This window comes from Juglans microcarpa x Juglans regia, chromosome 5D (genome assembly GCF_004785595.1).
Source record: "Juglans microcarpa x Juglans regia isolate MS1-56 chromosome 5D, Jm3101_v1.0, whole genome shotgun sequence".
Classification (NCBI taxonomy): Eukaryota; Viridiplantae; Streptophyta; class Magnoliopsida; order Fagales; family Juglandaceae; genus Juglans; species Juglans microcarpa x Juglans regia.
This window is the reverse complement of record NC_054602.1, coordinates 30,606,926-30,634,572: the sequence shown is the minus strand read 5'-3', so window position 1 is coordinate 30,634,572 and position 27,647 is coordinate 30,606,926. Positions and strand designations below refer to the sequence as shown.

Below are 27,647 nucleotides of genomic sequence, written 5' to 3'. Positions count from 1 at the left end.
CCGTTTGATGGCAGGGAAGGGTTCTGGGATATTAAGGAAATTGAGTTTTATCTTACAAGTTGTCTACTATATAGAAAGAATATTATTTTGCTAAACCTTCGACCTGTCTAATACCTATTACTTGGGAATATTTTTGTTTTCTGGAGTCCAAAAAGACACATTTTTTGGTCTTTGGAGTGAATTGAAGATGCATTTTTTTGCATGTTCTCTCTTAAAGTGTCTTATTTTAAAGATGTCCTAGAAAAATGCAGAGAGAAATCACAGAATTTTCTCTTTACTTAAATTTTTGTCTCTCTGTATTAAAATTCTTGACGAATTTTTAGCACTAAAGTTAAAATATCTCAACGTTCTGATTTACTTTTTATCTTCTCATGTTTCTTAGCATGGCTTGAGCTATTTCTTATGAAAAAAAAGAGAAAGCAGGACTTGAACCATCCATTTAGTTGGTAGGAGTAATTCAGGGTCTTTTATGTGTGTTATGAAAAGGGACTTGTAAAAATAAAGTATTATGAAATGTGCTTGTGTACTGGAATGTATCGGGTCGGGCAAACAAGAAAACAATTACTATTCAAACAAGCTGGTTCCTTTCTGAGTACTTCGCTTGGCTTCTTCTCATTGTATTCTGTCTTTGAGCAACTCTTTCAAAACTCCAAATTGAATTTTGTATCTGGCTGGGATTGTCATGGCTTACCTATGGAGTTGAAAGGCAAGTCTTGAAGAGAGAGCTTCATAAAATGGATGATAAAGTCTTGAAGAGAGAAGTAGAAAGTGCTAATTAATGTATTGCATTAGGAATATTTTGTACTAATCAATTTCAAACTGAGGACTCATGATCATTCTCATCATTGTAAAAAGTGATAATTAATGTATTGTATTAGGCGTATTTTGTACTAATCAGTTTCAGATTGAGGACTCATCAGTTTCAAACAATCATTGTACTTTTGCATTTCTTTTTTGTAGAAGGTGATTATATTTTCATGACTCTATTGCTTGTTCAACTTCTTTTCATTTTTTGTGGTATTTTTTCCTTTCTTTTCTGAAGCCACGAAGCTTTTAGCATGCATACATGTAGTGCTTATTTCCTAAAGTTTCAGGTTATATTAAACTCCAAGACAAACACCAATAAACCAACGTTCACAAGCTACTCTAGTCGTGCAAGTAAAAAAAACAAAAACAAAAACATGCTCATGTTACAGCAGACTTTCAAAAACTATTTCATCACAACCCATCGTACTTAAATAATTGTTCAATACAAATTTCAGTTCTAAAAACACATCAAATAACAAGCTTTTTATTGTTCAATACAAATTCCAGTGGGACAACCAAAAACCATCCAAGTGATGGAAAACATATAGGGCGATCTCCGCTAGACACTAGTGAGTGTTGAATCAGTCTCCGCAAGCTTACACTTAATATCCTTTGCTATTGAGAAGAAGACCTCCTCCATGTCTTGATAGCATGTTGCCTACATACAATTTCAAAAACTTGATGCCATACTCATCGGCAAGAGCTTGACCCTTAGAGGTAGGTACAACCTAAGAAAACAAAGAAAATTTCTTTCGAGTCAACAATGTAGAACAATCCATGCAATTATGTGCTTAGTTTATGAAATCAAAACCAGCACAACTTGTGAAAAAAAAAAAAAAAATCTGCTATTAGTAATAAGTCATATCAAATGTAATGACATCCCCAAAATATAGGTATAATGTTCTACTACGTGCATCAGTCCAAAATACATTTCTTAATCTAGATTCCTCCTCATCCAAGTTCATTGTAGAGTAAAAGTCATGATTCATATCACACATCCTCTCAAAATATTCTAGGAGTGTCACGCCACCTCCTTTTCCAAGGAGAATGTGTTTTGCCTTATTAATGAAATTTCTACAATCTTTTTCTGTGAACTGTAGGTTTTCAAAGCCTCCCACTTCAACAACAAATGAATAATAGTTCTTATTCATCCTTATCTCATGAGCTCTGCTATTCAATTCTAGCTTCCATTTAGCAAGTGAGTCTATGTTCCGATGGCATCTAAAATATCTAGACACCTGGGTTTAATCCATGATTGTGGGTAAGTTCTACACTAGTCAGACACCACTCATCATTATTGAGCCAAGCATTGATTTTCGCCTTACATTCCGTCTTTGTTGTTGGACGTGGCTTCGATACATTACTACTACTACTTGTACGCTTTCCACCTCTTGAAGTACCAAGTGTAATATACTTCATCCCATTTGACTCTCATTTGGTCCTTTGTGTCCTCACCCCAAATCCCTCTTGTTTTGCATATCGTTTGTAATATGCACTTAGTGCGGTTTTATCCTTGAAAGTCATCCCAAACCTGGGTTCATCAACAGGCACAAATTCATGATTTATCGCACTACCATCCTCGTCAATACCCCCCTTAGCCTTCATCTCACAATCTTTTACTATCATTACATAACAACCATATATAGTTAAACAACCAAACATTCAATCCACAATTTTTAAAATCTAAATTCTTACATTTAACTCACCAATTTGAATAGTGCAATCCACTTGCTCACTATCATACTCGTTTGAGTGCAAACTTGTACCTTCTTTATTTGCAGGGAGCTTTGCAGTTATACTTTCATTAATTGTTTTTGAAGTCTCATCATGCCCACTTTTAGCAATTTCCTTACAAAATGGGTGGATATAAAATGGGTGGATATAAAAGAAGTTATTATAATAAGTTAATTAACTTTATATATAATGTATGATATAAAAGAAAGTATTATATTCACCTGACAACCCATATATAGGGGTAATGTGTACTTGTGGAACGAGTATTATGATTTGTAGGAGTAGCACATGGAGGGGAAGGGATAGGCATTAGGGGTTGGTGGAGCATACGGAAGTTGTGTCCCAACAAATGGTAGAACAAGTTGTGTTGACAAAGTATCATAATAAGCCTAAATAAAAAAGTACAAGAAAAAACATTAGTTTCAGTTTTCCAATAATAACAAAAATAAGGTTCATTAAATAAATCTAAACTAAATTATCACCTTCATAGAACTTGAACAATCTGTCAAGGGTATATTTGACAGGTCATCCTCTTCGTCCATCGAGCTATTCAACCAAAAAATTCTTCTCCTCATTAGTCTAGTCATTTATTTCATACAATTAGATAACCAACAATGTTACAAGTCAGAGGCCAATCCATAAAACACATTTTTTCTGTCCAAAATCAAACTAAAATCATATATGTTTTTATCTAATCCATTGGTCTAAGATCTGGTTTTTACCCTTCCTTTCAATTTCACATCAAATCCACACAACTAGAAACCATCAAGTCAACTTTAAAATTCGAGGATGTACGTAAAAAGAATTTCTTTAAGAAAAAAAACACTGCAAATCTTGGTCATAGCTGCTGCTCTGCATTTTTTTTTCAAATTTTTTAAGCTATAGAAGGCCTAAATATAAACATACAAATAAAGATAAATGGATGCTATCAATTTAGTTAAAAATCATTAAGTATACATACAAATGAAGATAAAATGCAAAAAGGGTAATCTCGGATTGTCCAAAAAAAAAAATGTTTACAAATCACTTACACACGTATTTTACCCAGAAAAATATGTTTATAAATTCATTTCCTTACACATGTATTACACAGACGGGAGAGAGAGGTGATCACCTCCTCTTGGACGTGTGCAATGCTGTGGAGGATGGACGAATCGTTAGTGCAAGAGAAAAACATTTACTTGTTTTTGACGTTTCATGAATCTAGGCTGGAGGATGAAAGAGTGATACATAGAGGGAGAAAAGCAAAAGGTCATAAAGAAGCTTCTGATTTGACTTTTTATTGTTTTGTTTTATTTTTTATTTTTTATTTCCTGTACTTAATTACCTCGGCACATTCGTGCGTTTCGAGCAAGTCCGGTATTATTTATTTAAGAGTAATATTACGTATAATTATGGAGTATATAAGTAAGTCATTTTAAAAAAGAATAAAGTATATTATTAAAAAATTAATTTTTTTTATATAAATTTTATATTTATTTATTTTTTTAAAGTAATTACGTTTATATATTTATGATTATAACTATTATTTTTGTTTATTTAAATATTTTTAATAAGTCACGTGTCAGTATATTGTGATGCCATGTCAGGAAGGTAAAACGATTGATATAAATTATTAGGAGCGCGCTAGCGTTAACCTTTACAATAAGCAGTATATTTATGAAGCAAATTGCAGAGTATCAAAACTTTTAGAACTAATAGGTTTCATCGTCATCCCAAAGGCACATTGCCCGGACCAAGCAAGCAGACGCAGCCACGACCGCCGCCGCAAAGACCGGAGGAACGATGAAATCAATCTTAGACTTGCTGAACAGGTTGGCCGGTAAGCACAGGGTCTCTCCCGGCACATCCAACGGCACTCTTACGGATCCGTCCGTCTCGCACGCTGTCGAGAAAGAAGAGGACGAAGATATGGCAGACACGAAGGCAACCTCCGGAGCGAACGACGCCACCGCCACCACCACGGAGAGTATAGCTGTCCAGGTGGCAGCATAGAGGAGGAATGGCCACCGAGAAGAGGTAGTCAGGCGGGTGAATATGGCGGTAAAAAGAAACATATTATCGGCTTGACGTTTGAATGGTGAGATAGAGATCAGAAAAATGGCTGAGTTCAGTATACATATATATATATATATATATATATGGAGGTGATGCGATGGACCTAATTCACACCTGCTTTTTGGAAATTTGGGAGTTTAGGTGAGAAGGAGAGATTCTGTATGTTGACTGGTGAGGTTTAGGGGTGAGAGATCAGAGCGTTTACGTAGGGGTGGGTGTGTCGTGTAGATTCGGTTAGAATAGAAAGCGAGTCCATTGACGAGGAGGAAAGCTCCAAGTTTTGTGGGGTTTTAACGATGTCAAGTTCCTTCAACTATCTTTGTGTTGAAACTTCAACAGTAAAATAAAAATAATGAAATGATGATGAGTAGCATTTTCTCGTGTCCAACTTCCAAAAATAAAAGTAAAAAAGGCAACCAATGACCATGTCGATGAGATGGCCGGCCGAGATTTGCCTTTGTCTGTCTCTCCTCGTTTTGGTTGTATTTTTCAAAGTTGAAGTCCTTTTGAAAGGTTGGTGCAATTTTGTTGCAAGAAAACGAGAGTTGTAGTTGGCATAAAAATTTAATTTTCAGTACTTTTATCATCACTAAACTTTCATTCTGTTTTACTTTGCATCCTCAACTGTTGCGGCGACTTCCAACTGTGGAGAGTCATTGCAATAGGGAGTGTTGGTCCAAGGTTGTTGAGTGTAACAATACTCCATAACAGATTCTTTTTAGTATATTATATGAAATCACTAATTATTCCAAAAATCTTAAATGGAAGTATAAATTTTAAGTGTTTAAATTATATTCTCTAACACTCGGCCCTCACATGTAAAATCAGACAACGCATCAAATCATCTATTAGGAATAGAATTTTGACTCCTTCATTGCTCTGATACCGTAATAAATCATTGTTTATGTCGAAAGTAAAGATTTTTTTATCAGTTTCTTATGACCCTATAACTGGGAATAGTTTCAGGTGCCAACACATATACAAGAACAAGTATTGTTTGATCATCTTAAGGGGATGGTTAGGGAATGATATGAGATGAAAAATCTGTGAATAGTAGTGAAATGGTTTGAGTTATAATGTTTTATGAGATTTTTGGAAATGAAAGAGAAAATGTTGAATAAAAATATTATAAAATTAAAATATTGTTAAAATATAATTTTTATTTTAAGATTTAAAAAAGTTGAACTGTTTTGAGAGAACCTACTAGTCGAATGGGTGAAATACCCTGTTTTACACCCACGAATGAAGAGCTGACACGTATAGACTATAGCAAACTAAACAATAAACTCACATGCAGAGAATCTCTCTAATTTCTAATTAGGGAGATTTTCTGAGCAAAGCTTCTAAGTTCTAAATTTCAGCGTGATGTCCATTTCAAGATTTCGATTATGGGCAACAGATTATGTACTGAAACTCCTCCATTACCAAACTACCAAACTCTCTCTCTGAGATACTCTTCCTAGCTGAGATTTGCCATGATGTTTTTCTAGTGGCGTCCCCAGACCAAGTGAATGGAAAGCCACAATAAAGGAGAGGGCGCTGGGGAGAGGAGAGAAATGAGAAGAGCTGCAATTCACTCAACTCGCACAAATCATAAGACACATAAGTCTCATATGTGTTGAAATTATATTGGCTGGTGTAAACTGGAAAATAACACCAAACCGATTTAAAGTTTTTCTCAATTATTTTTTATGTTTTGTTTAGAAGTTTAAGAATTTGTAATGATTAGGTAATAATTAGATTAAAAAAATAAAAATTTGAATTTGAAAAGTGTATGTTTAAGTGGTGTTTGACATCCAAACAACCCCTAACAATCATTTATGATCTCAGTATATATTCACCATCTCAGTGTGTAGTCCAAGCCATGCGATATACACGTTTCTATGTATGTTAGCAAGTTAAGATTCACATCAGAAGAAATTGATTTAAATCAATTCTCCCCACTATGGGTGGCCCAACAACTTTAACCATGGATAAGTACTTCACTATCAATCTCCACCAGCTTTTTTTTCTAAATTGAAAATAGAGATTGGTGCATATAGCATTTCACCCTAAAGTCATTATGAAACAAGGCACTTGTGCATAATAATGCTGCAAAACTTTTTATTGCCTTGAAGCATATGCACATTTCACAAAAATAGTTTGTGCTAAGATATATATATATTACAGGCACTTCCAACAGCGCACATTGGCATAAATGACACAGAACAATCATTCTGAGCTACATTGGTTTCAAGAACCGGAGGAGAACGCTTTCTCTACCTTGAGAGTTAATAACAGAAATCCCGAATATGAGAGGCCAAGTGCAGCAAGCATAACCAGCAGCATTACCTTCAATGAGATGTACGGACTCAGGAAAAAAACAACTGCAGTGGATGCACTCTGCCACACCTTGAGTTGTGCAAATGCTCCTTCCTGTTTCCAAGACCAGCACATGCAATTAAGAATCCAGTTTGTTTTGGCAATATAGATAGAAAAGAACAAGCAAGTTGAAATTGTGCATAAACTGTCAGTGAAATAGAGTTTTGACTTCACGAGAATAAAATGATAACAATATGAGCCGGAGACCTGTAACAGGTAAATAAAATCACAAAGAAACATGAGGTACATGCAGTCAAGATGTGAGTTCATAAGTACTAGCTTGCCCTTGGGGTTGTACATGGAGAATACCAAGATACAAATATCCCATTGCATTTTAAATAGAAAAGGCATGCATTAATATGTTCAACTAGTAGAAAAATGGTACCATATCGTGCTTGAACAGTATCCCAAGCAAAGCATTAAGCTGCGTATTAAATACTCCATCGCCAATGCCCAATATGGCAGCCATGAGAAGTGGGTACATAATGCCAAGTACTCCACTAGTTAACCTGAATGAGAAGATGGCAGAATAAGCATGGCTTCAACTATATCATTACAACAAAAATGTTCAGTTTTGAAGAAAATGTAGTACAATAAAATGCCTCCTGCCTGTATATTAGCAGAATCCAGAGGAATACAATAGCCTGAATAAGAGCTCCACCAGAAACTATCAAAGTGATCGATGTGAGACCAGAAGTAAGTCGACCAGCTGTCAGCGAACACTGGCATAGATTCCAACAAGTTTAGAATAAATCCAAATGATCCATTTAAGCAATATATAACATACACAATTCTGCACTTCCAGCATGGAATATGATAACTTCTATTACCACTCCAACACCAGAATTGAGCTTTTGCATACAATACTAAGAAAACTTTAGTTTGTTTTCAAAGGTTATCTTTGACAATAGTAACATTGAAGGTTTGTTGTAATAACTGGATTAGACGAAATGGTAAAATTCAGATGCAGCAAAATGCACAAGACATAGGCTCTAATCCCTTGCCACTGCAACTGAGGCATTAAAAAGAACGTGAGGTACCATGCAATGAAGTCATAAAATCTAAAGGAAATAGAGAAGATAGAAGGATTTTTCTCTCTCATTCTTTCATTGTGGCAAAGGGCTGGTGCAATTAGAACCCTAAGCTTACATTTGAATTTTCAACCAGTACAACAGGGAAAGCTGTCATAATATGGCAAATATAAAATCAATGGACGATTTCAGTTGTACCATATTACAAGATAAGGAACCATTCATTTCTACATTCTCATACTTACTATTGCATCAAAAGCACCGTACACCGCCATTGCACCACCCACACCAGACACACCGAGTGCTGGAGTTACAATTTCCTTGGTAAACTCAGCCCTAAGATTAATTCACAATCCACGTTAAAAGTCAGAAAAGAAAATGAGAACTTGGAAAGATGTAAATTGAGACAGGGATGGCAGCAAGAAAGTATCCATCATAAGCTAATCTGGTAATTACCATACAAATGCTTGTTGTAGTCCTGAATATGCAATAAGAGGGATGATCAATAGCATCCTTACGTCAAAGAAAAGACTGACTACTGACTTTAAAAGAGAAACCACAGTAGAATACAAGCCGACAGAATGATCTGGTGACCCATCCTCTCCGTTATGATCCCTTTTTGTTAAGAAGCACATAAGTATGGTACCTAAGGTCATACTGCCAAGGAACACAACATACAACAAAGTTGTGTTACTGGTACTTCCCTCCTGCAGTGTTGTAAAAGAAGTGAGATCCATGAGATTAAACAAAAAAGTTAAGACTGTAAAGTACAAATTAGACAGGCTATGCATATGCTACCAAATATCACATAGACTAAAAAACTGCTGCTTTGAAGATCGGAAGTGCTCTTAGATGGGCTTAGAAGTTTCTTTTTTCACACCTCATTTCTTTGGGCTTCTGTTATTGCACTCAATTGATTTGGCTAGCATGACTTTCTTGTATCATTTTCTAGCTCCTAACTTGTAACTAGGAGTTCTCTTTCGTATTCTCCCACTGTACTTGGGCAATGCCTATTTACTTGATTCAATAATATTATTATACTTGCAAAAAAATATATATATAATTCTAATGTGGAAAAAATTAAAATAATGAAAGAGGAAAAACTTTTCAACAAACTAACATTAAAGTATATCAACTAATAATCTGCCATGCTATCATTGGATACAGTGCACCAAAATAGCTTACATCTGTGATTATGTATTTATTTACACGGTCCTTCAATATTTAATCAGCTAGTCTATGACTAATCCAATATTCCGCATATTCATTTATTTTATTTACCTTATGGAAAACTAAATTCTCTATATTTCAAGTTTTTACATACATTTAATAATTTTTTTAATACATTTAATACCATCTATATCTGATTGAAAAAAGAAAAATAGATGAGTAATGAAAAATACTATAGGGGCGGGTAGATGGGAAGTGAGATTGAGTTCAAAAGTAAAATTCAACTATGAGGACAATGTGTACCGTTCCATCTCCCAAGACTGCAAGTGAGATAAGATTTCCAACGAACTGCAGAAATGTAGGAAATTTCACATCAGCAAGTTAAGATTAACTAATAAAAACTTTACTCTTAACAAAACAACACAAAATTAGACTTGTTAAAAAGACCAAATGGTTCACCTGGTGACTTGCAAACATTCCCCAAAATTCTCCATTAAAGTTACCAATTACCGTTCCTTCATGGACATTGTAATCTCTTGCATGACTGCGGGCAGTGGAAGTGAGATATGTACCCTGATAGGCCATACAAAGGTTTAAAAGGAAATTTGAGGCTCTATCAACTATTGCTTTAATATACAAAGAAAGTGAAAAAATTTGAAGCATTGACTTTGACCTGCCCAACCCATATAATTGAAGCAGCAAAGCCAAGATACAAAGAAGCTGGAACCATTGTATACCTACAGGAGGACAACTCATTTTAGCAATCAATCAATTCTTAGTAACATTCCTAGTTTCTTAATGGAGTAGCAAATCAGAAGTTTGATATCGCAGATTAAGATTAAAAGCCCCCAAGGGTTGGCTCAAGTGGTAAGGGCCTTGGGCTTGGGGGTGTGCTCCCCGTAGGTCAAAGGTTCAAATCCCCTTAGGTGCAAACAATCTCTAGGGGCCATCAAACTAGGGAATTTTCCTCTTGAATTACCTGAGGTGCACTTGCGGAAAAACTCCTTAATGAGGGCCTGTGCACCCCTGAGATTAGTTGGGAATCTGTTCCCAAACACCCAGTGCCAATCAAAAAATAAAAAGATTCAGATTAAATAAACTAGAGGTTAATTTTTTATTCATATGTGGAACCAATAGCATACACTATCTTCATGGCTTTTTAGCCACTGCAAGAAGTGTATAGAATAATACAAGCAGAAAAAAATAAAAATAAATACAAGCACCAGATTATTCTCAATTTAATGGTCCAAACATACTAGCACCAGATTACAAGTAATTACCATGTTGGCTTCAAGTTCGCAGCTATGAACAACCAATAACCAGTAGTACCAAGAACCAAAGCATTCTTTGACCCCAGTCCCCGAACCACCACAGAGGCCACTAATGAGAAAAATGTGAAAGACAAATACAATATCCCAAGCGAAGTCGTACCCAAATCCTGTTCCTGATTTGAAATTCATCTCCAAGACAGCCAAACTCAGCAAAAACATTACTAAATTCAATTAGAAGAGAGAGAAATAGAGCAAATATCGCCATATTAAAACCTTATGGTTTCCCATTCTTTTCAGTTCTCTCAGAAAACAAAAAGAGGAAAATAACACAAACAAGAAAATATTTTTTCTTTTCCTCTCCCTGTATTTTCTCAGCAAACCAAACATTGAATAACAAAAACTTAAAATTCAACAATGCAAAACACAGGAAAAGAGAGACTCACGGTGTTGAGGGTACTTTCCAAGTTCTGAACAGCTCCATAGGCAAGAAAGATCAAGAGGAAGGCAGAGCTGAGAATATGAACGTCTCTAGCATGGTTCTGCTCTGGGGTTTTGCCCGGCGAATTATCGACAACCAATGGCGATTCTTCGTCGTGGGAATCCATGGCCTTGGAATTCTCGACCCAATTGATCGCAGAAGCGCTATAAAAGCTTAGAACTTTGGAAGAGGACTCCAAAAGAGGGTTGCCGGCACATAGGGACTGCCGGCTCAAGAATCAAGCATTAGAAGACATATGAAAGAGTTCAGATTTCGATTTGCTGGTGGAATCTCATGATTCAATGCTGACGCCATATATGTGCTGATACGTTTATAAACAGAAACTTCGGAAAACGAAAGAACCAAACAAACATGAACGGTCTTATGGTCAATGGGAATGAGTGATTATTTGGGTAGGCAAGACTGCGAATTTTTATAAATAAATAAATAATTAATTAATTAATTAATTAATTAATAAAACTCAAATTTAATGTGGAAATTAATTAATCGACTTCAATTTTTTTTTTTTAGAATAAAAGATTAAGGTTTTATTAAAAAAAAATTCTTCTCATCAGCTATTATTCACTATCCACACCCCACTCATGAAAAACAAATTATAAGTATAGAATATAAGAGTAAATAATAACTGATACATAGTCTTATGGTCAATGGGAATGAGTGATTATTTGGGTAGGCAAGACTGCGAATTTTTATAAATAAATAAATAATTAATTAATTAATAAAACTCAAATTTAATGTGGAAATTAATTAATCGACTTCAATTTTTTTTTTTTAGAATAAAAGATTAAGGTTTTATTAAAAAAAATTCTTCTCATCAGCTATTATTCACTATCCACACCCCACTCATGAAAAACAAATTATAAGTATAGAATATAAGAGTAAATAATAACTGATACATAGTCTTCTTCTTTCATTATTCTCTTTACTTTGCAGTGCTCTCACTGCTTGAAGTGTATTGTCTCCTAATGATATGGAATTTCGAAATAGAATGAAAATAATACGTCCGGTATATTCTCAAATCACTTAATAATCTTTTGTATATAGGATATTTAGGTTTAGGATTTTTTTATTTTTATTATTAAATAATCTTGAGGTATGGGTTTGAAAAAGAGAATTATTCATTGATTTTTTAGTTCATCAACATAAACAAAAAACAAATGGCGGCTTTATATATTGAAAAAATTTATTTATAAATCTTATTTTTTACACACTCAACACACTATGGATGTAGAGGCTTTTCACATTACTTATGTTAAAAAATGATTAGTGTTTTAGTTTTTTTAAAGTTATAATGGATCTCATTATAAACCGTGTATTAATACACTAGTTTATATATAGCAAAACTCATATATATTATATTAGTTTCACATTACTTATGTTAAAAAATGATTAGTATTTTAGTTTTTTTAAAGTTATAATCGATCTCATTATAAATCATGTATTAACACACTAGTTTATGTATAGCAAAACTCATATATATTATATTAGTTTTTTAAAAATTTATATAAAAGTAATTTTTAAAAATAATATATAAATTTTTTATTTAAAAAAAAAAGAATATATTTGAAAATTCGGACGGCCACCCACCACAAAAATGGTGCTAGACCTCAAGTGCAAGGGAAGTTTGACCAAAACCTTCTTATAAACATTGAAGGACAAATACGCCTCATCGGCACAAATAAAAAAACTGGGCTAACGAAGAGAAGACAGGGACAAATTCCAGAACAAAAAAAAAAAGAAGTCAACTCTGGAAAGTACCGGGTTTTATTGTACCATAATAATGTTTGGTTCACATCAACTTTCATAAAAAACTTACAAATTGAACTAACATATCATAGATTCATAAGGGTTCTACATGCTCCCCATGGACTAGGGCTGCCAACTCCAACCCCTCCCCCACATGGGCGGAGGGAGAGGTTGATCCCCGAGGCCCGGCCCCACCTTAGTGAGCAGGTGCCCCCATGGCCGTCCGCTCACCCCACTCAAAGCCCTCATTGCCCAAACCGGAGAGTTCTCCCTAAAACAATGACATTTTATTAAAAAATATTAGTTTTTTTAATATATATATATATATATATATATATATATATATATATATAACTTGGTCAAGTGAACGGGATAAACACCAAGCAAGCTAATGTCCAACCTGAGCCCCTGCCCCAACCAAGCAAGGTTCAAACCGGGTGGGCGGAGTGGTAGGTGGTTGAGCCCTGCCGCGCACCCCTAACATGCCAAGGTATATCAAATATTAAAAAAAATGTAAAATAAATCTAATATATCACATTTGATAAATGTTTTGTTTACAAATAAATCTCACAAAGATAAAACTTACAACTTGATTTAGCTTGTTGTGGCAATCCAAATTGAAGTTCCTTTTTTATATTTTTGAACTTAAATTGTAAAGTTCCTTATACTATAAAGAAGGTGTAACATATCACATCTAGACACGAGTTTGTGAACTTTTACTTTTGTGAACCTAGCACTTCTCATCACATGTAGCCACAGTATTTTAGGTAAGCATAGTCTCATCGCTAAGCTTGTTTGTTATGTCGATTGACATAGCTCATATCATGTAAAGAATCTCAGGTTGTATTGGCAGGTGAAATTTGAATTTCCATCCCACGTAATCCAGTGTAATTTCAGATCATTCTTGTAGTTGAATTGTAATTAAACATCCTATTCAATGCAATTTCCCACTCCATCGGCATTGTCAATAACATTCTTAATGCGACCAGATAACGTTCTCACAAGTAAAATATTTTGTACAAAAAGCCAAACGACCATATGCATATTATTAATAAAGAGAGAAGATATTTCCCAAAAAGATTTTTTGTTTTGCTGGGTGAGAAGGAGGGCTAAAAAATAAAAGTAGGCTTAATGCTGCTACTCGAGATTTTTGGCAGGCCTGGCCTGCTGCCTATTTTCCATGGGAGTAACATTTGCATTGTACACAACATGTAATGAACAGTTGACTCTGAGGTGTCGATTAGGCATTCTGAACAGTTTGAGGGCCAATTTAATTTAAATACTCAAAAAGCAGCCACACCGTGAACAAAATCCCAAACGCATCGAGCACTATGGGAATAAGTGAAATGTTTATTAGGGATAAGGAAATCTAAAAACTCAAAAAAGTAAACAAACAAAATGAAAACCAATCCCAAAGTCTGGAATAAATAACCAGAGCATATAAGAAGAAGCAAATCCAGTATAGAACCATGTCCACATTCCGGCAGCAAAGAGCCTAACTGTTAAACCTCCAAAGCTGGCTGCTTTAGTTCCAAATCAACGTTCAGATCCTCGAGGAGGGTTCCTGGATGATGACCATGTTGATGCAAACCTTCCACCACCCCCACCAAATGAGGACGCACTGGAGGATCTGCGGTCATCACTACGCCACCTATCACTAGCTTGGGGCAGTCGATCATCTTGTTTATTACCACCCCAACGATCAGTTTCGGGAGGTGGAGCCTGCCCTGAGCTCTCGGTTCGCTTGAACCTTGGAACATATTTACCACCAGCAACAGCGGCGGCAGCAGCAGCTGGAGCAGCAGATCCAGACTCTGATGGGCGGGCCACAGCAGGAGGCTCAGAAGTCCTTAAAGGTACCTCTGTGGATTTCCCCAAAAGGGCTTCTCTCCTCTGCCTTTCCTTTTCTTCTAGTTCTCGTTCTCGTTGCCTCTGCTTTTCAGCTATCTCATCCAATTTTGCTTTGCGTTCAGCCTGCTCTTTTCTTATTCTCTCAGCTTCTGAAAGTTCCAAAAACCGCCAGAACAAACCATTAAAACATATTACGAAAGGCCACCCACTTTTGCACTAAAGAAAGAAATGCAGGATCCAATAATAATGAGATTTGCATCAGCAAATAACTGGATAGAAAACATGAAATTACAACGTCAAAATGGAACAAAGGTAGTTGATGAACTACAGTTGGGCAAAAACATCAATCGTGGTAACTGATGGTGAGAGGGACGAAGCATTTCAATTCTTTTTTAAGAACTTCTGACTGAAAGAAGGAAAAAAACAAAACTGGTATGATTTGAACAGAAGTAACTACCTTCACGCTTCCGTGCTTCCTCTTCCTCATGCAATATTTTCTGCCTCTCCTCTTCTAAACTCAAATAAAACTTCAACTTCCTCATCTTCTCTCTCTCTTGTCTCCTGGACTGCAAGATTTGTGAGACTCTCTCCTCTCTCTCCCTTCTAAATCTGGTATTTTCTTCTTCCCGACAACTGACAACCCTTGCTTGAAATATTTCCTGTACATAAAAACCAAGAATCCATAGCTCTTTAAGGTAAAGCCAAAATGCCATCATTTTGAGATGTTTTTTTTTTATACAAGTAATAAGTAGTTGTATTGATAAAACGGAACATGAGTATAAACATTGTATGCATGATATGCAAATAGAACAACATCGTGAACTATGGGAGCAGAACAGGATATCTGGAAATCACTTCCAAGACGCTATATACATATATTTTTTTTTATCGGTAATCAAGGTATTTTATTCATAAGAGCAGGCAAAGCCCAAGTACACAAGGAGTATATGCTATATACATATATATATATAAGCAACATTTTCAGCAGCCTTTGAATGTCTAAAGCTCCCCAGATATGTGATCTTCAGTACTTTCCTCTTGTTTTTCTCTTACAGCCACCAGCATAATGCACTCATCAATTTGGCCAACAATTACAAGTTAAAACAACAATTAAAATTTCTGACAAGAATTGGACCTAAACCAATCACAAGACCAGACTGGGTACTAACCTTATTGTTCTTAATTCGAGCAAGCCTCTCCTTCTCCTTTAGCTCTGTGTCATGGCGCTGTTTGCTAAGCTCAATTTCTTGCTGTAGAGTAGCACAGGACAACCCATAAGCATAGTGAACTTAAGGGGGAGACTTGTGGGGATGGGGGATGGGAGAAAGACTAAATGGTGAACAAGGACATGATACAGATGAAACTCTACTTAACACAGACACAAAATATACAAAATGGAACTTCTCAGAAAAAGAGAGGATCTCAAAACATGCAAGAAAGCAATCAGTAGACACTAAGAGAAAATCTCAGAAATACCTGTTGCTCGCGTTCATGTAAGACCCTCTCTTCCACCAAACGCTGTTGATATGCAGCTTCAACCAGGGGAGCAGCCTCTTCTCTTTTTGCTCTCTCCAAATAATCCATAGTTTTGGCAAGTTTCTGTAATTTCTTTTCCATTTCCTGCCTTTCTCGGAGTTGCTCACTCAATGTCAACTCCATTACACTTTGCTTCGTCAGTTTATCCTGTATATAGAAACCATCAGTACATTCTGAGCCCATCCTAAAGAGAGAAGAAACAAAACTATTATTCTTCAACTCACTCCCTCAATGGCTGGCTTCTTTCCCTTCCATTTAATACGATGTGAAGCTTCCTGAAGCAAAGCTTGGGCTTCTGCAAGTTCCCGCTCCTCTATTTCTCTACGGATTCTTTCATTCTTCCTCTCCTCATACTCAGAAGCAAGTCTTTTTCTTTCTGCTTCCTCAGTTATCTTCTGTAGTTCAATCCTCTTTGACTCTTCCAGACGTTCCTTCGAAAATGAAAAAGGTTCATTAGGAAACAATTTAATCACATAAATGATCATTCAAATATCAAGTTGTATTCATATGCCAGAATATTAGTTTTTACAAAGTACCTTCTCCAGCAGTTTGCGCTCCTCTTCTTCTTTGCGTTTCTCAATGAGGGATTTTCGAGCGAGTAGCCTCTTATGTTCCTTATCCACAATCTCAGCTAAACTGGGAAGCAATTCACCAAGTCTTGAGACATTCCTAGCAGGAGGATAAATCATTGCTCTAGCTTCATTCAAAGTTTCTGCAAGGTTGGTCAAATGACCCCTTAAAATCTCAGACTCAAGACCCTGAAAGACAAAACAACCAAAAGTAAGCCACATCCACACTATTAACAATAACAAGCCAACTTCATTTAAGGAGATAAAGAAACAAAAAATTATCTCTTTTAAGGAGGCCCCTAAAAGCCAACTGAAGAACAAAGGTCAAATGTTCGTTTCCATTACACTTTCTCCCATAACCTTTAAATCTGCTAACTATGCAGTGCACACTACCAAGAGCACACTAGTACCTTAGCATGGCATAATGTATACAGCAGTAGATCCATTACCATCAGAGCAATATTTCTTTTCTACCTTTGTGTTAAGCTTATCTAGTTTTTCTTGGTGTATGATTCACTAAGAAAGAATTTTATTCCAGATGGACATAAACAGAAATTTGTGCCAATACAAAATCCAAAAGGAAATTACTAGACCAAAATTAATTGATTAAATAGATAGAATCACTTGTTGCTCAGTTCAATCAAAGCCAGGAAGAACGTAGTTCAAATTGCAGCTCAAACACTTATTGAGAAACATGATCAGATTGTAGAACAAATCCTCAACACAGATAAACAGCACAACAGAGTAGCCAGTGTAGATCAGCTGAAGATATAGATACACGGAAATGTAATCTGACTATTGAAAAATAACTCATGCATGCAAAGCATTGAATTGAACTTCAGTATTTCACGTATACCAAACTTGCTGACCAGCCTGACCAATTATTTGATTTTAGCAAAGACCCATCTTGAACCCAAGATTAAGGGCAGGTTGAGAGAGGGTACAGCTTTTACAAATAACATAAATTCGGATACTTAGAGAAGCAGCCTTTGGGCCTCTTCTCAAAAGACGCCTAAATAAATGCATTAGATATAGAATGACCTGTGACTCAAGGCATGTCATAACACAAACAACAATAAAACTTACCAGAGTCTAAATACAACCTTGCAATAGTTCATACCGGCCATATTAAGACAGTAAAACTACTCAAAAGTAAATAACTTTATTTTTTTTATGATGAGAAACCCCAGAGACCGTGCAATTCAGCATGTATTTTACCTGGTTAAACCCTGGACCGGTGTAACACGCTCACATCACGACTCAAGTAAATTATCAGTTGTTCACCAATGGAACATAGCCCCTAAAAATTGTTTGCATCCAAAAGGAACATACTCCCAAGACCAAGGTACTTACCACTTGAGCAGACCCCTAGGGGTTGTAAATATCTGACTTATAGTAGTTCAATCAACGACTTACAGTAGTTCAATCGACAGTCAACAGTGTTGTTTGTGCAGAATTCCCAACTATGCACTCTCTTCAACACAAACTCCCTCCCCCCCCCCCCCCCCCCCCCCCCCCCCCCCCCCCCCCCCCAAAAAAAAAAAAAAAGTGCCCCTCCGTCCAAAAAAAAAAAGATAGGAACGTGGTCATAGAAGTACCAGCAAATCCACCCAATCCACAATGGTTCTCACAAAATCAGAGTTCTTGAATGAACCTAAACTGTTGGTGAACTACAACAGTAAGCATACCCCCAGTAAAAGTTCAATCAATTCCTATAAATTTTGTGAAAACATTGGCCTGCATCAATTTTTCCTAGCAGAGTTGCGTTCCAACATTGTTGTCACAACATGGACATTTGTATGCAACTGGTTGCAGGAGACAACCATAAGCACAAAACTCAAATGCACAAGTACAGCTTACTGTAATAAAAAATAACACCACCCTTCATATGGTCAACTTTCAAGGCCACAGGATTATGCTTGACAAGTGGTAAAACAACAAATTTTACCCATATTATCACCTATCATACATCTTTATCTGTACCATTTCCAGACCAACCTAGCCATGTGGAAAAATTCACCATTTCTCTGTCATCGCAAGGAATGGACATTTGTATTCAACTGGTTGGGGAGGTAACCATAAGCACAGAACTCAAAGGCACAAGTATAAGCTTACCATATTATCAAAAATAACAACACCCTTCATATGGTCAACTTTCAAGGCCACAGGATTATGCTTGACAAGTGGTAAAACAACAAATTTTACCCATATTATCACCTATCATACATCTTTATCTGTACCATTTCCAGACCAACCTAGCCATGTGGAAAAATTCACCATTTCTCTGTCATCGCAAGGAATGGACATTTGTATTCAACTGGTTGGGGAGGTAACCATAAGCACAGAACTCAAAGGCACAAGTATAAGCTTACCATATTATCAAAAATAACAACACCCTTCATATGGTCAACTTTCAAGGCCACAAAATTATGCTTGACTGCATCCACGGATATCTTTTCCACAATAGCAAAATCAAAAAATGGGATCATCCTAGATAAACTTTCAATTCTCATTATTTGGTAGACCTGGGATACCTGGAAAGTGAGAACAGCAAATTGATAATCAAGATAAAATGCACAGATAACAACAAATTTATATTTAAAAAAGTATAATCATCAAGGCAAAAATAAAAACGCACCTGTTGCAACAATCTCAAGGTAGTAAGCTTCTCCATTGCAAGAACATACTGTGACAATTGCACTTCTGGGACAGAAGGAGCAGACAAAAGCTTGCCCCCAAACTTTGAGATTTTATTTAACAAGGGCTGAACTTTTGATGCAAGATCTAGAGGGAAAAAGTCATGTTCCAAAAGATGATAAAGGTCTTTCACTTCTTGAGTCACACAAGACAATACACCTTTGGCCACCTGCAATGATGCCAAGAATAACAAACTTGATTGAAAATAAAATAATTTGAAAAATAATTGAAAAAATAAATGGAAAAGAGTCAATATCAGTAATTTGCAGCCTAGAAAATTTCACCTTTGAACCAATAAACTAAGGATCTCTTCATAAATGGGGGGGTGTACTGGACGAAACAGATTTAAAGAACAAAAGATGGCCAAAGAAGTGATATTAAAGGTACACAACAAATGAGAACTTAATATCACATCATAATCAAGCGTGCTTAGCAACTGGCATGCCCAACCACTGAGAAAAAAACATCATAATCAACCTGCTTACCAACTGGCATGGCCAAACCGTTCAGGGGACCAAGTCCATTGGAATGTCACTTTTAGTAGAGCAGCTCAAGATTGGGAAATAAACAGTTTTGAAGCTTTTTTTAGCCGAGTGTATTCTTTGAAGTTGTATGGTTTGCGAGAAGATAAGCTATGGTGGACGCCTACAGGTAAGGGTACCTTCTCAATTCGCTCCTTCTATAAGTCGCTTACTTTGCTCCCGAACACTCATTTCCCTTGGAGAAGATTGTGGAGGAATAAAGCGCCTCCCAAAGCACTATTTTTCACTTGGACAATGGCCCTGGGTAAGATTCTAACTACTGATAATCTGCGGAAGCGCTAGGTAATTATTCCAAAATGGTGTTGTATGTGCAAGAAAGCTGGAGAGACAGTGGATCATCTTTTGTTACATTGTGAGACAGCTAGAGACTTATGGAGCGAAGTGGTCAGTCGAATAGGGTTAAACTGGGTGATGCCTGCTACAGTGGTAGAGTTATTGGCTAGTTGGGTAATGTCGGGTGGTGAGCCACAAATCAAGGATGTGTGGAAGATGGTTCCTATCTGCATCATGTGGAGTTTATGGCGAGAGCGTAACGAGCGGACATTTGAAGACAACGAGCGGACAATAGAGGAACTTAGAGATTTATTTTTCCGCACCTTATTTCTTTGGGCTATTGCTGTAAATTTTAATGGCCTAAATGTAAATGATTTTCATGGCCATGAAAAGAAAAAAGAACAAAAAAGATAACATCTTCGAACTTGGCCAACAAGGGTATTCACTGATTAGGGGTATTAATCCTGTACCCCTAATCAATTGACAGTACCACAAACTAGACATGATAAAGCTGAATTTCAACAATCACAAACTAAATAGTCTAATCCACAATGTACAAGCATATATTATTTTTTTTATTGGCAATGTACAAGCATATATTGTAACACATCCACATCAGAATTTATGCCATATTTACCACAAGCATGAAAATAAATATCAAGAAAGGAACAAATAAAAGCATGGCTTGGAAAAGAAGAATTCTTACCAGTTCAGAGAGAAGGGATGACCTCGAAAGCTGGGAAAAAGAAGAAAGGAACAGAAAGCAAGTAGTCAGAACTGTAAAACTGTATGAATAAACTAAAATGAGACAAAATCCAGTTGAACAATTGACAGTACCACTTCTTTGCCCTCAAGTTTAGTCTCCAGATTAAATCCAATGAGATTAGCCATCCTCAAATTTCTATCTTTCTCATTCTCTATATCCAAATGAGATGCACTGCGGGTGTGATCATAGGGGTTTACTGAAAGTGCAGCCAAAAGGACGGAAGATGCTATCAATTGCAAATCCTTCTGGCTCAGGTTCTTATTGAAGCTTTTTTGTAATAAAAAAAGCCTGAACCATGCATAGGCATGATATAGATGGCTAGAAGAAATCCAAAATATTTCAGTTAGCTTAGCATAATAAACAGCCATCAAGGATGATTTGGGCGTCTTCTTAACCATGCACATCAGTCCGTGAATATCTTCAACTGATCGAAAGGCTTCCTGCATAGAATACGCAGAAAGATATTTACAAAAGAGATATGATTTCGACCATGAAAAATAGGCTAATTGTGTTGAACTACATTGCTTACACTTAACCTACCTGCATAAATATACATAACAGTAAAAGGAAAAATGATAAACCTGCCAGAGTTCAAGTTCAGTGGCAACTTTTAGCTGCTCAAATCTTGTGTCAACATACAGCTGCAAGCTTTCTGGAGCTGACAGATCAGGTCGGTCCCTCTGGTCTCTATATTTATTGAGATTTGCCAAATGATTCCTTATGATCTCGCACAGCCTACGAAACTCTGTTGTTCGTTTGTATTGCTTACAAAACTGGAAAGCTCGATGCGCTGTCATCTACATATAACAACTGAAGTTTAATCCACTGCAATAATTGTTCAGGATGCTGAGTGTACCAACAAGCTATACAAAAACATACAAATAAAACGGAATATAATAGAAGATAAAAATAAGAAAATCAAGCAGTAAAGATACCATGTTCAAACTAATATCCAGCATATACTTTCTTCCAAAAGGTTTGCATTTGTTGCTTGTCTGACTGCAGCTAGACATACTGGGGCAAAAAAAAAAACCACGCTATTTGAAATATCAAATTTCTCTACCCATAAGCCCAAGGGGAAATTGCAGGTTTATGAACTACTTTCCCCTTTCTAGAATTTGAAAGAACAGAGTTCACTACTACTAATATTATTATGCTATAGCAGCATCCAAAACACATGCAATTTCTTCTCTCTTTTTTTAAGGCAGTCAATCGGGACTCCATGTTTTACCTACATTTTAACCATTTCAATTAATTTTCAAGTGTTATTTGCACAGTCAACAGTACCATCACATTGACTGTAAGGTGTAATACAAACAATAATATTACCTTTGTTTACTGAATGAACAATATAATCACCAGGTCCAAACAAGTAATCACATTCCAGTTACAGTACCCCTCAGGCAAAACAAACTCATAATTTGAACAACATAATCCTTAACCCAAAGAATATCATGCAATGGTAATAAATGCAAAAGTAATATATTTTTATATATTCCATATGAGGCAGTTGTAAATATAGCAATGCAACACCCAGCAACAAGACTGAAGGAAAGAAGGATTCTATTTACGTACCGCATATAGTGCTTCCAATTTTGAGTTGTTCCGTAAGATCTCAAGCACTGTTCTATATGTTTCCCATAAAAACTTAAACCATGGAGTCACAAGTTCCCTATCAGATCTATCTTTCCCTTTCTCTCCACTGACATAGCTTAGCATTAAGTCTTCAGGCCTTTTATCTGCTTCTAGATCTTCGACATCAAGAGCTTCTTCTAAGGCTTGTGCCTGGGTGCGAGCTTGTTCAGCTCGCTCAGTTGATAGATGCATGAAGTGCTTGATCACCTCCTCCAAAGAACTAACATTTACTTGCTGACAGATGATACGGTACTGAATGAGTCCATCCTTGGCAAACCGGCCTCTCCGCAAGTCTACACACAGCTCTATATACTTAAACATACTCCTTTCAAGCGGCTTCTGCCATGCTCTGTGTCTCCTTGAGGTGAAAAGGTCATGTAGTGTTTGCAACGCATCTTGCTTCTGTCCAACATTGATCAACTCTGCGTCATGATACCCCAGTGAATCAGTTTCAAAACATAACATATGAGGAAGCCAAAATCCATAAAAAATTAAGTAGATATATCTTCTGTTGTGAAAGGACTAAATCATGTAATAAATGCTTGAAGCCAAAGAATTCAAGCACTAGGGAAGAAAGATGCAAAAATCCAACCCCAATCTCTAGGCACATGACAAAAGAGTGCTGAAGCATCTATTTTCTAAAGAAGGAAACCTGTCAACCAGTATGGTATTTGGAACCGCATGAAGCAGTGATTCTAAGCTTCAATCAACATAATAAAGTTCCTCATTTAAGCCAAAAGAAAAAGAATATAAATCTTTAAGGGGGGAAATGAGCTCTCATGAATAACACCATAAGCAATAAGGTTACTTTTTTTTCCCTAGGCAAGATAAGCTTTATTGCTGATCAAAAATATACACAGACATCATCAAAGTACATGGAGTATACATCGAATGCCTAACAAGAGAAAAAAAATAGATCAAGAACATTCTGAAAATTGGAGCTAGAAAGACACAGGGTGCTGCCATCCAGTGATAAAGTGAATGTAAATAATTTTTTTAGTTTGTTAAAAAAAAAAAAACAATCCTAGAATTCCTCTGAAATCTTTCCATTATCCTCAGAAATCCAATCATTTTTTTTTTCTTCCATAGGCATTGCATCGGACAGCAAGATCATTGTCCACAAGGTCTCAACGTGATGGCTCAAAAATTGCCTTTTCCAACATGCTACCAGATCTACTAGCCACCAAGGCATCACCCATGTTATCCCAACAAGACCAAAAAAAAACTACACACAATGTGCTAGCCACCTTTCAGTGGAGTAAGAGAAGAACCAAAGATTCTATATGGAGTATGAGAAGACCCAAAGATTCCATATTTCTCTTGCAAATAAACAATAAGGTGTATATCCTCATTTGATTGACCTTTATACTAACAATAGTTTCAAGCAATGAAGCATGCTATGAGATATATGTCAATCATTTTAACACACTAGCTCAAAAGAAGTTACCAACAGACAGTTAAAGCAGCATAAATATCTGCCACTTACCTTCAGCTCGTTTCAAAGCATTTTCTGGTTTGGCAAAACTCGCCATATCAATAAATTCAACCAACTCAGATTCCTTGCCTGCTCAAAAGATAGGATGGGATATAAAATTAATAAGAGATCTACACTTTGTAATAAATTAGTACATCTCAACCCAAAATCATGTCCAACCAAAGAAAGGGGGAAAAAAGAAACTGCACTGTTTTACTGTGAGAAAGGAAAGAAATTTAAAGTTGAGCGGCCGAGTTTATACATATTTTATTGGCACCATGTGTCCGGGAACAGCGTCTCAACTAATCCCGGGGGTGCACAGACCCTCAACAAGGAGTTTCCCGCAAGTACACTTCGGGTAATTCAAGGGAAACCCCATCCGATAGCCCCTAAGAATTGTTTGCACCTAAGAGGATTCGAGCCTTAAACCTGGAGGGAGAATACCACCAAGACCAAGGCCTTTACCACTTGAGACAACTCATAGGAGTTAAAAAAAAAATGGAAGAAATTATTCTCAGCATCAACTAAAACACAAAGAACTGGAGATGCGGATGGGGATGGGGAATACATATGAAGGGGCTGCAAAGGTACTGCCAGAACCCCTTCTATGATATCAGGGGATACAACTATGACAAAAATACTGAAGTAATGAGACTTACAATGTCAAGGAATAAGTTTATTTTTTAAGAAATTATTGGAGTTGTACATGTTTCTTTTTCTTTTATAAAAGCTTCTTTAGCAATATGAACTTAAATAAAATTAAGTTGTTAAATATCAGGATCCTAAGAAAATGGCTACTATTGGGATGGGAAATAAACCATATAGAGGATATCTGCACAAACTACTTTTCATAGTGCACTACCAAAAATGGGAAACTAAGGATCAGTACTGCACTAGACTGCAGAGAGCATGTAATCACCACAATGGTTGCTCGCAAAATTAAAACAAACTACTAAGTTTTTGGATTTTAACTAAACCACAAATAAGAATATCAAGATTCAACTATGCCCAAGACATTTTTACTAGCAATCATGCAGCACTGAATACGAACAGAAGAAGGCCATGTTGTAGAGCCTGCGTAGGGCATAACACATATGTTATTCTGTGTACCAAAAAACAGTTACATTTTTGTTATGCAAAAGGCACTACTACCCAACGATTGTCACTTGAAAACCCATTTTATCCATATAAAAAAAAAAAAGTGACTTCAAATTTCTAACCATCCCTGACATTGTAGCTTATGAGTTAATTGAATTAATCAGTCCACTTTTATTATGATCGCACACATTGTAATATTCATAAAAATCGACAAAAAGCACGCATATTGCAACTCACTACTAGAGTCCATTTCCGGGATAAAATCATAGCTCCCGATTGCGCAGATGTTGAGTCAAATAACTAAGATTGTTAAAATTCGACCTCATATTTCTATAAAATTAGGAAGCATTTCTGAAGAAAATAAATTTAAAAAAAATGAAATAAAAACCTTTTCCCATGAACTGTGACATAACTTCTAACAAGAAATAGCTGAATACGGGTCTATATAAAATAGCGACGAGACTATGATAGGTTTAGCAGAAATAAGAGACTGTATAACATTTCAACTCCTGGAAATTCGAAATTACGTATCAAATATGGAATCGGCAGTCATAATCTAAGACTCAAGTTTTGCATAACCAATCGCATAGAAACTAAAATACACTAAAGAATATACGATCTGAACTACGAAAAAGAGCCATCTTTTGATATAGAGTAATCGTGTTTTGCTGTAACGGCTCGTGGTTTTAGGGCACGCAGCCATCGGATCGGTTAATTCGATTTAATTATTCGGCGCGCGCGAGAGAGAGAGAGAGAGAGAGAGAGAGAGAGACCTGGGTTTAAGCTCTTCTGTTGGCACAGGATCTGCAGCCGAGGTTGCCCTAAGAACTGAAGATGACGAAACGGAGGGAGCGATTGGGTCTACTTATACCTAGTGTCCATCATCATGCACGCGCGGTCCAGTGTTGGAGTTAAAAGGGGCGCAACTGAAAACAAATTAATTCCAAATAGGTCCCAGTTTTTTTTTTTTAATGATGTAACGAACCCCTTATCAATACATAATATATGATATTTGCCCCCCAATTGTCAAATTTGTTCAAGTCTAACATGAAAAAACATGACATGGCATGATCTTAATTAGGGATGTACACAAAACCGGCAAACCGACTGGGACCGACCCAGACCGATAGCCGAAACTCAGAACCGACCAAAACCAATAGTGAACAAGTCAGCCGATAGTGGAATTTTAACAAAACCAACGTCGACCGATTCGGTCACGATTTGAACCAAGAAAAAATCGATGAACTGGCCGACGTCAACAACCCCTTCTATTTTATATATATGACATTCTAAAACGACATTGTTTCACTTAAATAAGTGAAACGACATTGTTTTGCTTCTTGCATTTTAAAAAACAAAAAACTAAAGGGGAACGCCGTTTCATCCTAGGGCTTATTCAAAAGAGTGTGCCCTCTTCTTCTCTTCTCATTCGAGCCATCAGCCCTCATTTCTTCCTCAATCTCCAGTTTCAGCCTTCGGCAGCCCTCATCTCCAGCGGCTGCAGCATCGACAGTGGTAGCGTTAACGACCCAGACTCCATGACGTCCACGTCCCTCCAGAAAACGGCACATCCCACTCCCACGGACAAATTGGTCTTTTCAGTTTTCACTCCAAAAAAAAAAAATTAGGTCTGATTTTCAGTTAATAGTTTCACTCCAAAGGGTGGCATCATGATTTGTGTTTTGTGGTACCCTATTTTGTCTGGTGTTATTTCTATTTTCTTGATTATGTTGTTGGATTTAATGGTTATTTCGGGATTGCTGGGTATTTTTTAATTTGGTGGCGGGATTGCAAGAACTGATTTTCAACAAACTGCCAAACCGATCGTGAACCGACCAGCAACCGAAATGAATGGTTTTACCCCTTACACGGCTGGTTTTCTTCTCCAAAATACCAGTTTCAGTCAGTTTTAATTTTTGTACAGAACCGAACAAATGATAGTTTAAAGTAAACCATAACTTTCCCAATTTTTATTAAGCTTGTTTGGAAATAAATCACATCTTATCTCATCTCATTTCATCTCATCTCATTCCAAAACATAATTCAAATACAAACATTTTCAAACTAATCATTACAATTTTTCTAAACTTTCAAACAAAAAATAAAAAACAATTCTACTCTTTCAAATCCTCAAGTAAAAATAATATTATAAAACTATATTCTAATAATATTTCAACTTTATAATATTTTTTATTCAACTTTTTATCTCTCCTTGTAACGACCAGATCCTATATTTTTAGGGATAAATTATGGATAATTTTTTTTAGGTTTAATAAATGAGTTAAAGCCCATAAAAGAACTTATCAGATAAGTTATATTTATTTGAACCTAGAGTTAAGGTTTCATTATTTTTTTTTTAAACTCCAAGCTCGTAAGCGTTAGACTCCAAACACTATTATTATTGTGCTTTCCTTTTCATAATAAAACTCCTAGCTACTAGATTTCCTTCCACAAATTTCAACCACGCACGAAACTAATTTCATGATTGATACCATGCACGTACGTGATCTAATCTCACTAGGGTTTTCA

General features: G+C 36.2%; 3 protein-coding genes across 3 annotated transcripts; all 3 read right to left on the bottom strand.

The window, feature by feature from the left end:
• Nucleotides 1–4,110: 4,110 nt before the first annotated feature.
• LOC121265969 lies at nt 4,111–4,876 on the bottom strand. The gene has a single exon (XM_041169651.1). The coding sequence runs from the start codon at nt 4,596–4,598 to the stop codon at nt 4,236–4,238; it is 363 nt and encodes a 120-aa protein (XP_041025585.1). The 5' UTR covers nt 4,599–4,876; the 3' UTR covers nt 4,111–4,235.
• Nucleotides 4,877–6,523: 1,647 nt separating this feature from the next.
• Nucleotides 6,524–11,234, bottom strand: LOC121266148 (UNC93-like protein 3). Its single transcript, XM_041169884.1, has 10 exons — nt 10,876–11,234; nt 10,442–10,605; nt 9,835–9,898; nt 9,621–9,734; nt 9,465–9,509; nt 8,448–8,698; nt 8,237–8,327; nt 7,570–7,682; nt 7,346–7,469; nt 6,524–7,014 (listed from the first exon to the last, which is right to left on the bottom strand). The coding sequence occupies exons 1-10, from the start codon at nt 11,035–11,037 to the stop codon at nt 6,832–6,834; spliced, it is 1,311 nt and encodes a 436-aa protein (XP_041025818.1). The 5' UTR covers nt 11,038–11,234; the 3' UTR covers nt 6,524–6,831.
• Nucleotides 11,235–13,979: 2,745 nt separating this feature from the next.
• LOC121264328 (eukaryotic translation initiation factor 3 subunit A-like) lies at nt 13,980–26,022 on the bottom strand. The gene is made up of 14 exons (XM_041167459.1): nt 25,892–26,022; nt 24,033–24,110; nt 22,487–22,968; nt 21,493–21,708; nt 20,983–21,351; nt 20,852–20,881; nt 19,272–19,499; nt 19,006–19,167; nt 16,601–16,822; nt 16,289–16,495; nt 16,005–16,211; nt 15,698–15,778; nt 14,986–15,187; nt 13,980–14,677 (listed from the first exon to the last, which is right to left on the bottom strand). The coding sequence occupies exons 2-14, from the start codon at nt 24,076–24,078 to the stop codon at nt 14,214–14,216; spliced, it is 2,916 nt and encodes a 971-aa protein (XP_041023393.1). The 5' UTR covers nt 24,079–24,110; nt 25,892–26,022; the 3' UTR covers nt 13,980–14,213.
• Between the last annotated feature and the right edge of the window lie 1,625 nt (nt 26,023–27,647).

Bases quoted from the DNA above. Each gene is read 5' to 3' on its own strand.
- LOC121265969 (XM_041169651.1), bottom strand. From the start codon at position 4,598: ATGTTTCTTTTTACCGCCATATTCACCCGCCTGACTACCTCTTCTCGG.
- LOC121266148 (XM_041169884.1), bottom strand. From the start codon at position 11,037: ATGGATTCCCACGACGAAGAATCGCCATTGGTTGTCGATAATTCGCCG. The intron at 8,699-9,464 runs GTACACATTGTC...ACAACACTGCAG, and splicing joins CAGTCTTGGGAGATGGAACG to GAGGGAAGTACCAGTAACAC. The intron at 7,015-7,345 runs GTACCATTTTTC...TCTTGGAAACAG, and splicing joins TACTGTTCAAGCACGATATG to GAAGGAGCATTTGCACAACT.
- LOC121264328 (XM_041167459.1), bottom strand. From the start codon at position 24,078: ATGGCGAGTTTTGCCAAACCAGAAAATGCTTTGAAACGAGCTGAAG. The intron at 16,496-16,600 runs GTACTTTGTAAA...TCATTTTCGAAG, and splicing joins AGCGCAAACTGCTGGAGAAG to GAACGTCTGGAAGAGTCAAA. The intron at 15,779-16,004 runs GTATTTCTGAGA...GCTACTCTACAG, and splicing joins TACATGAACGCGAGCAACAG to CAAGAAATTGAGCTTAGCAA.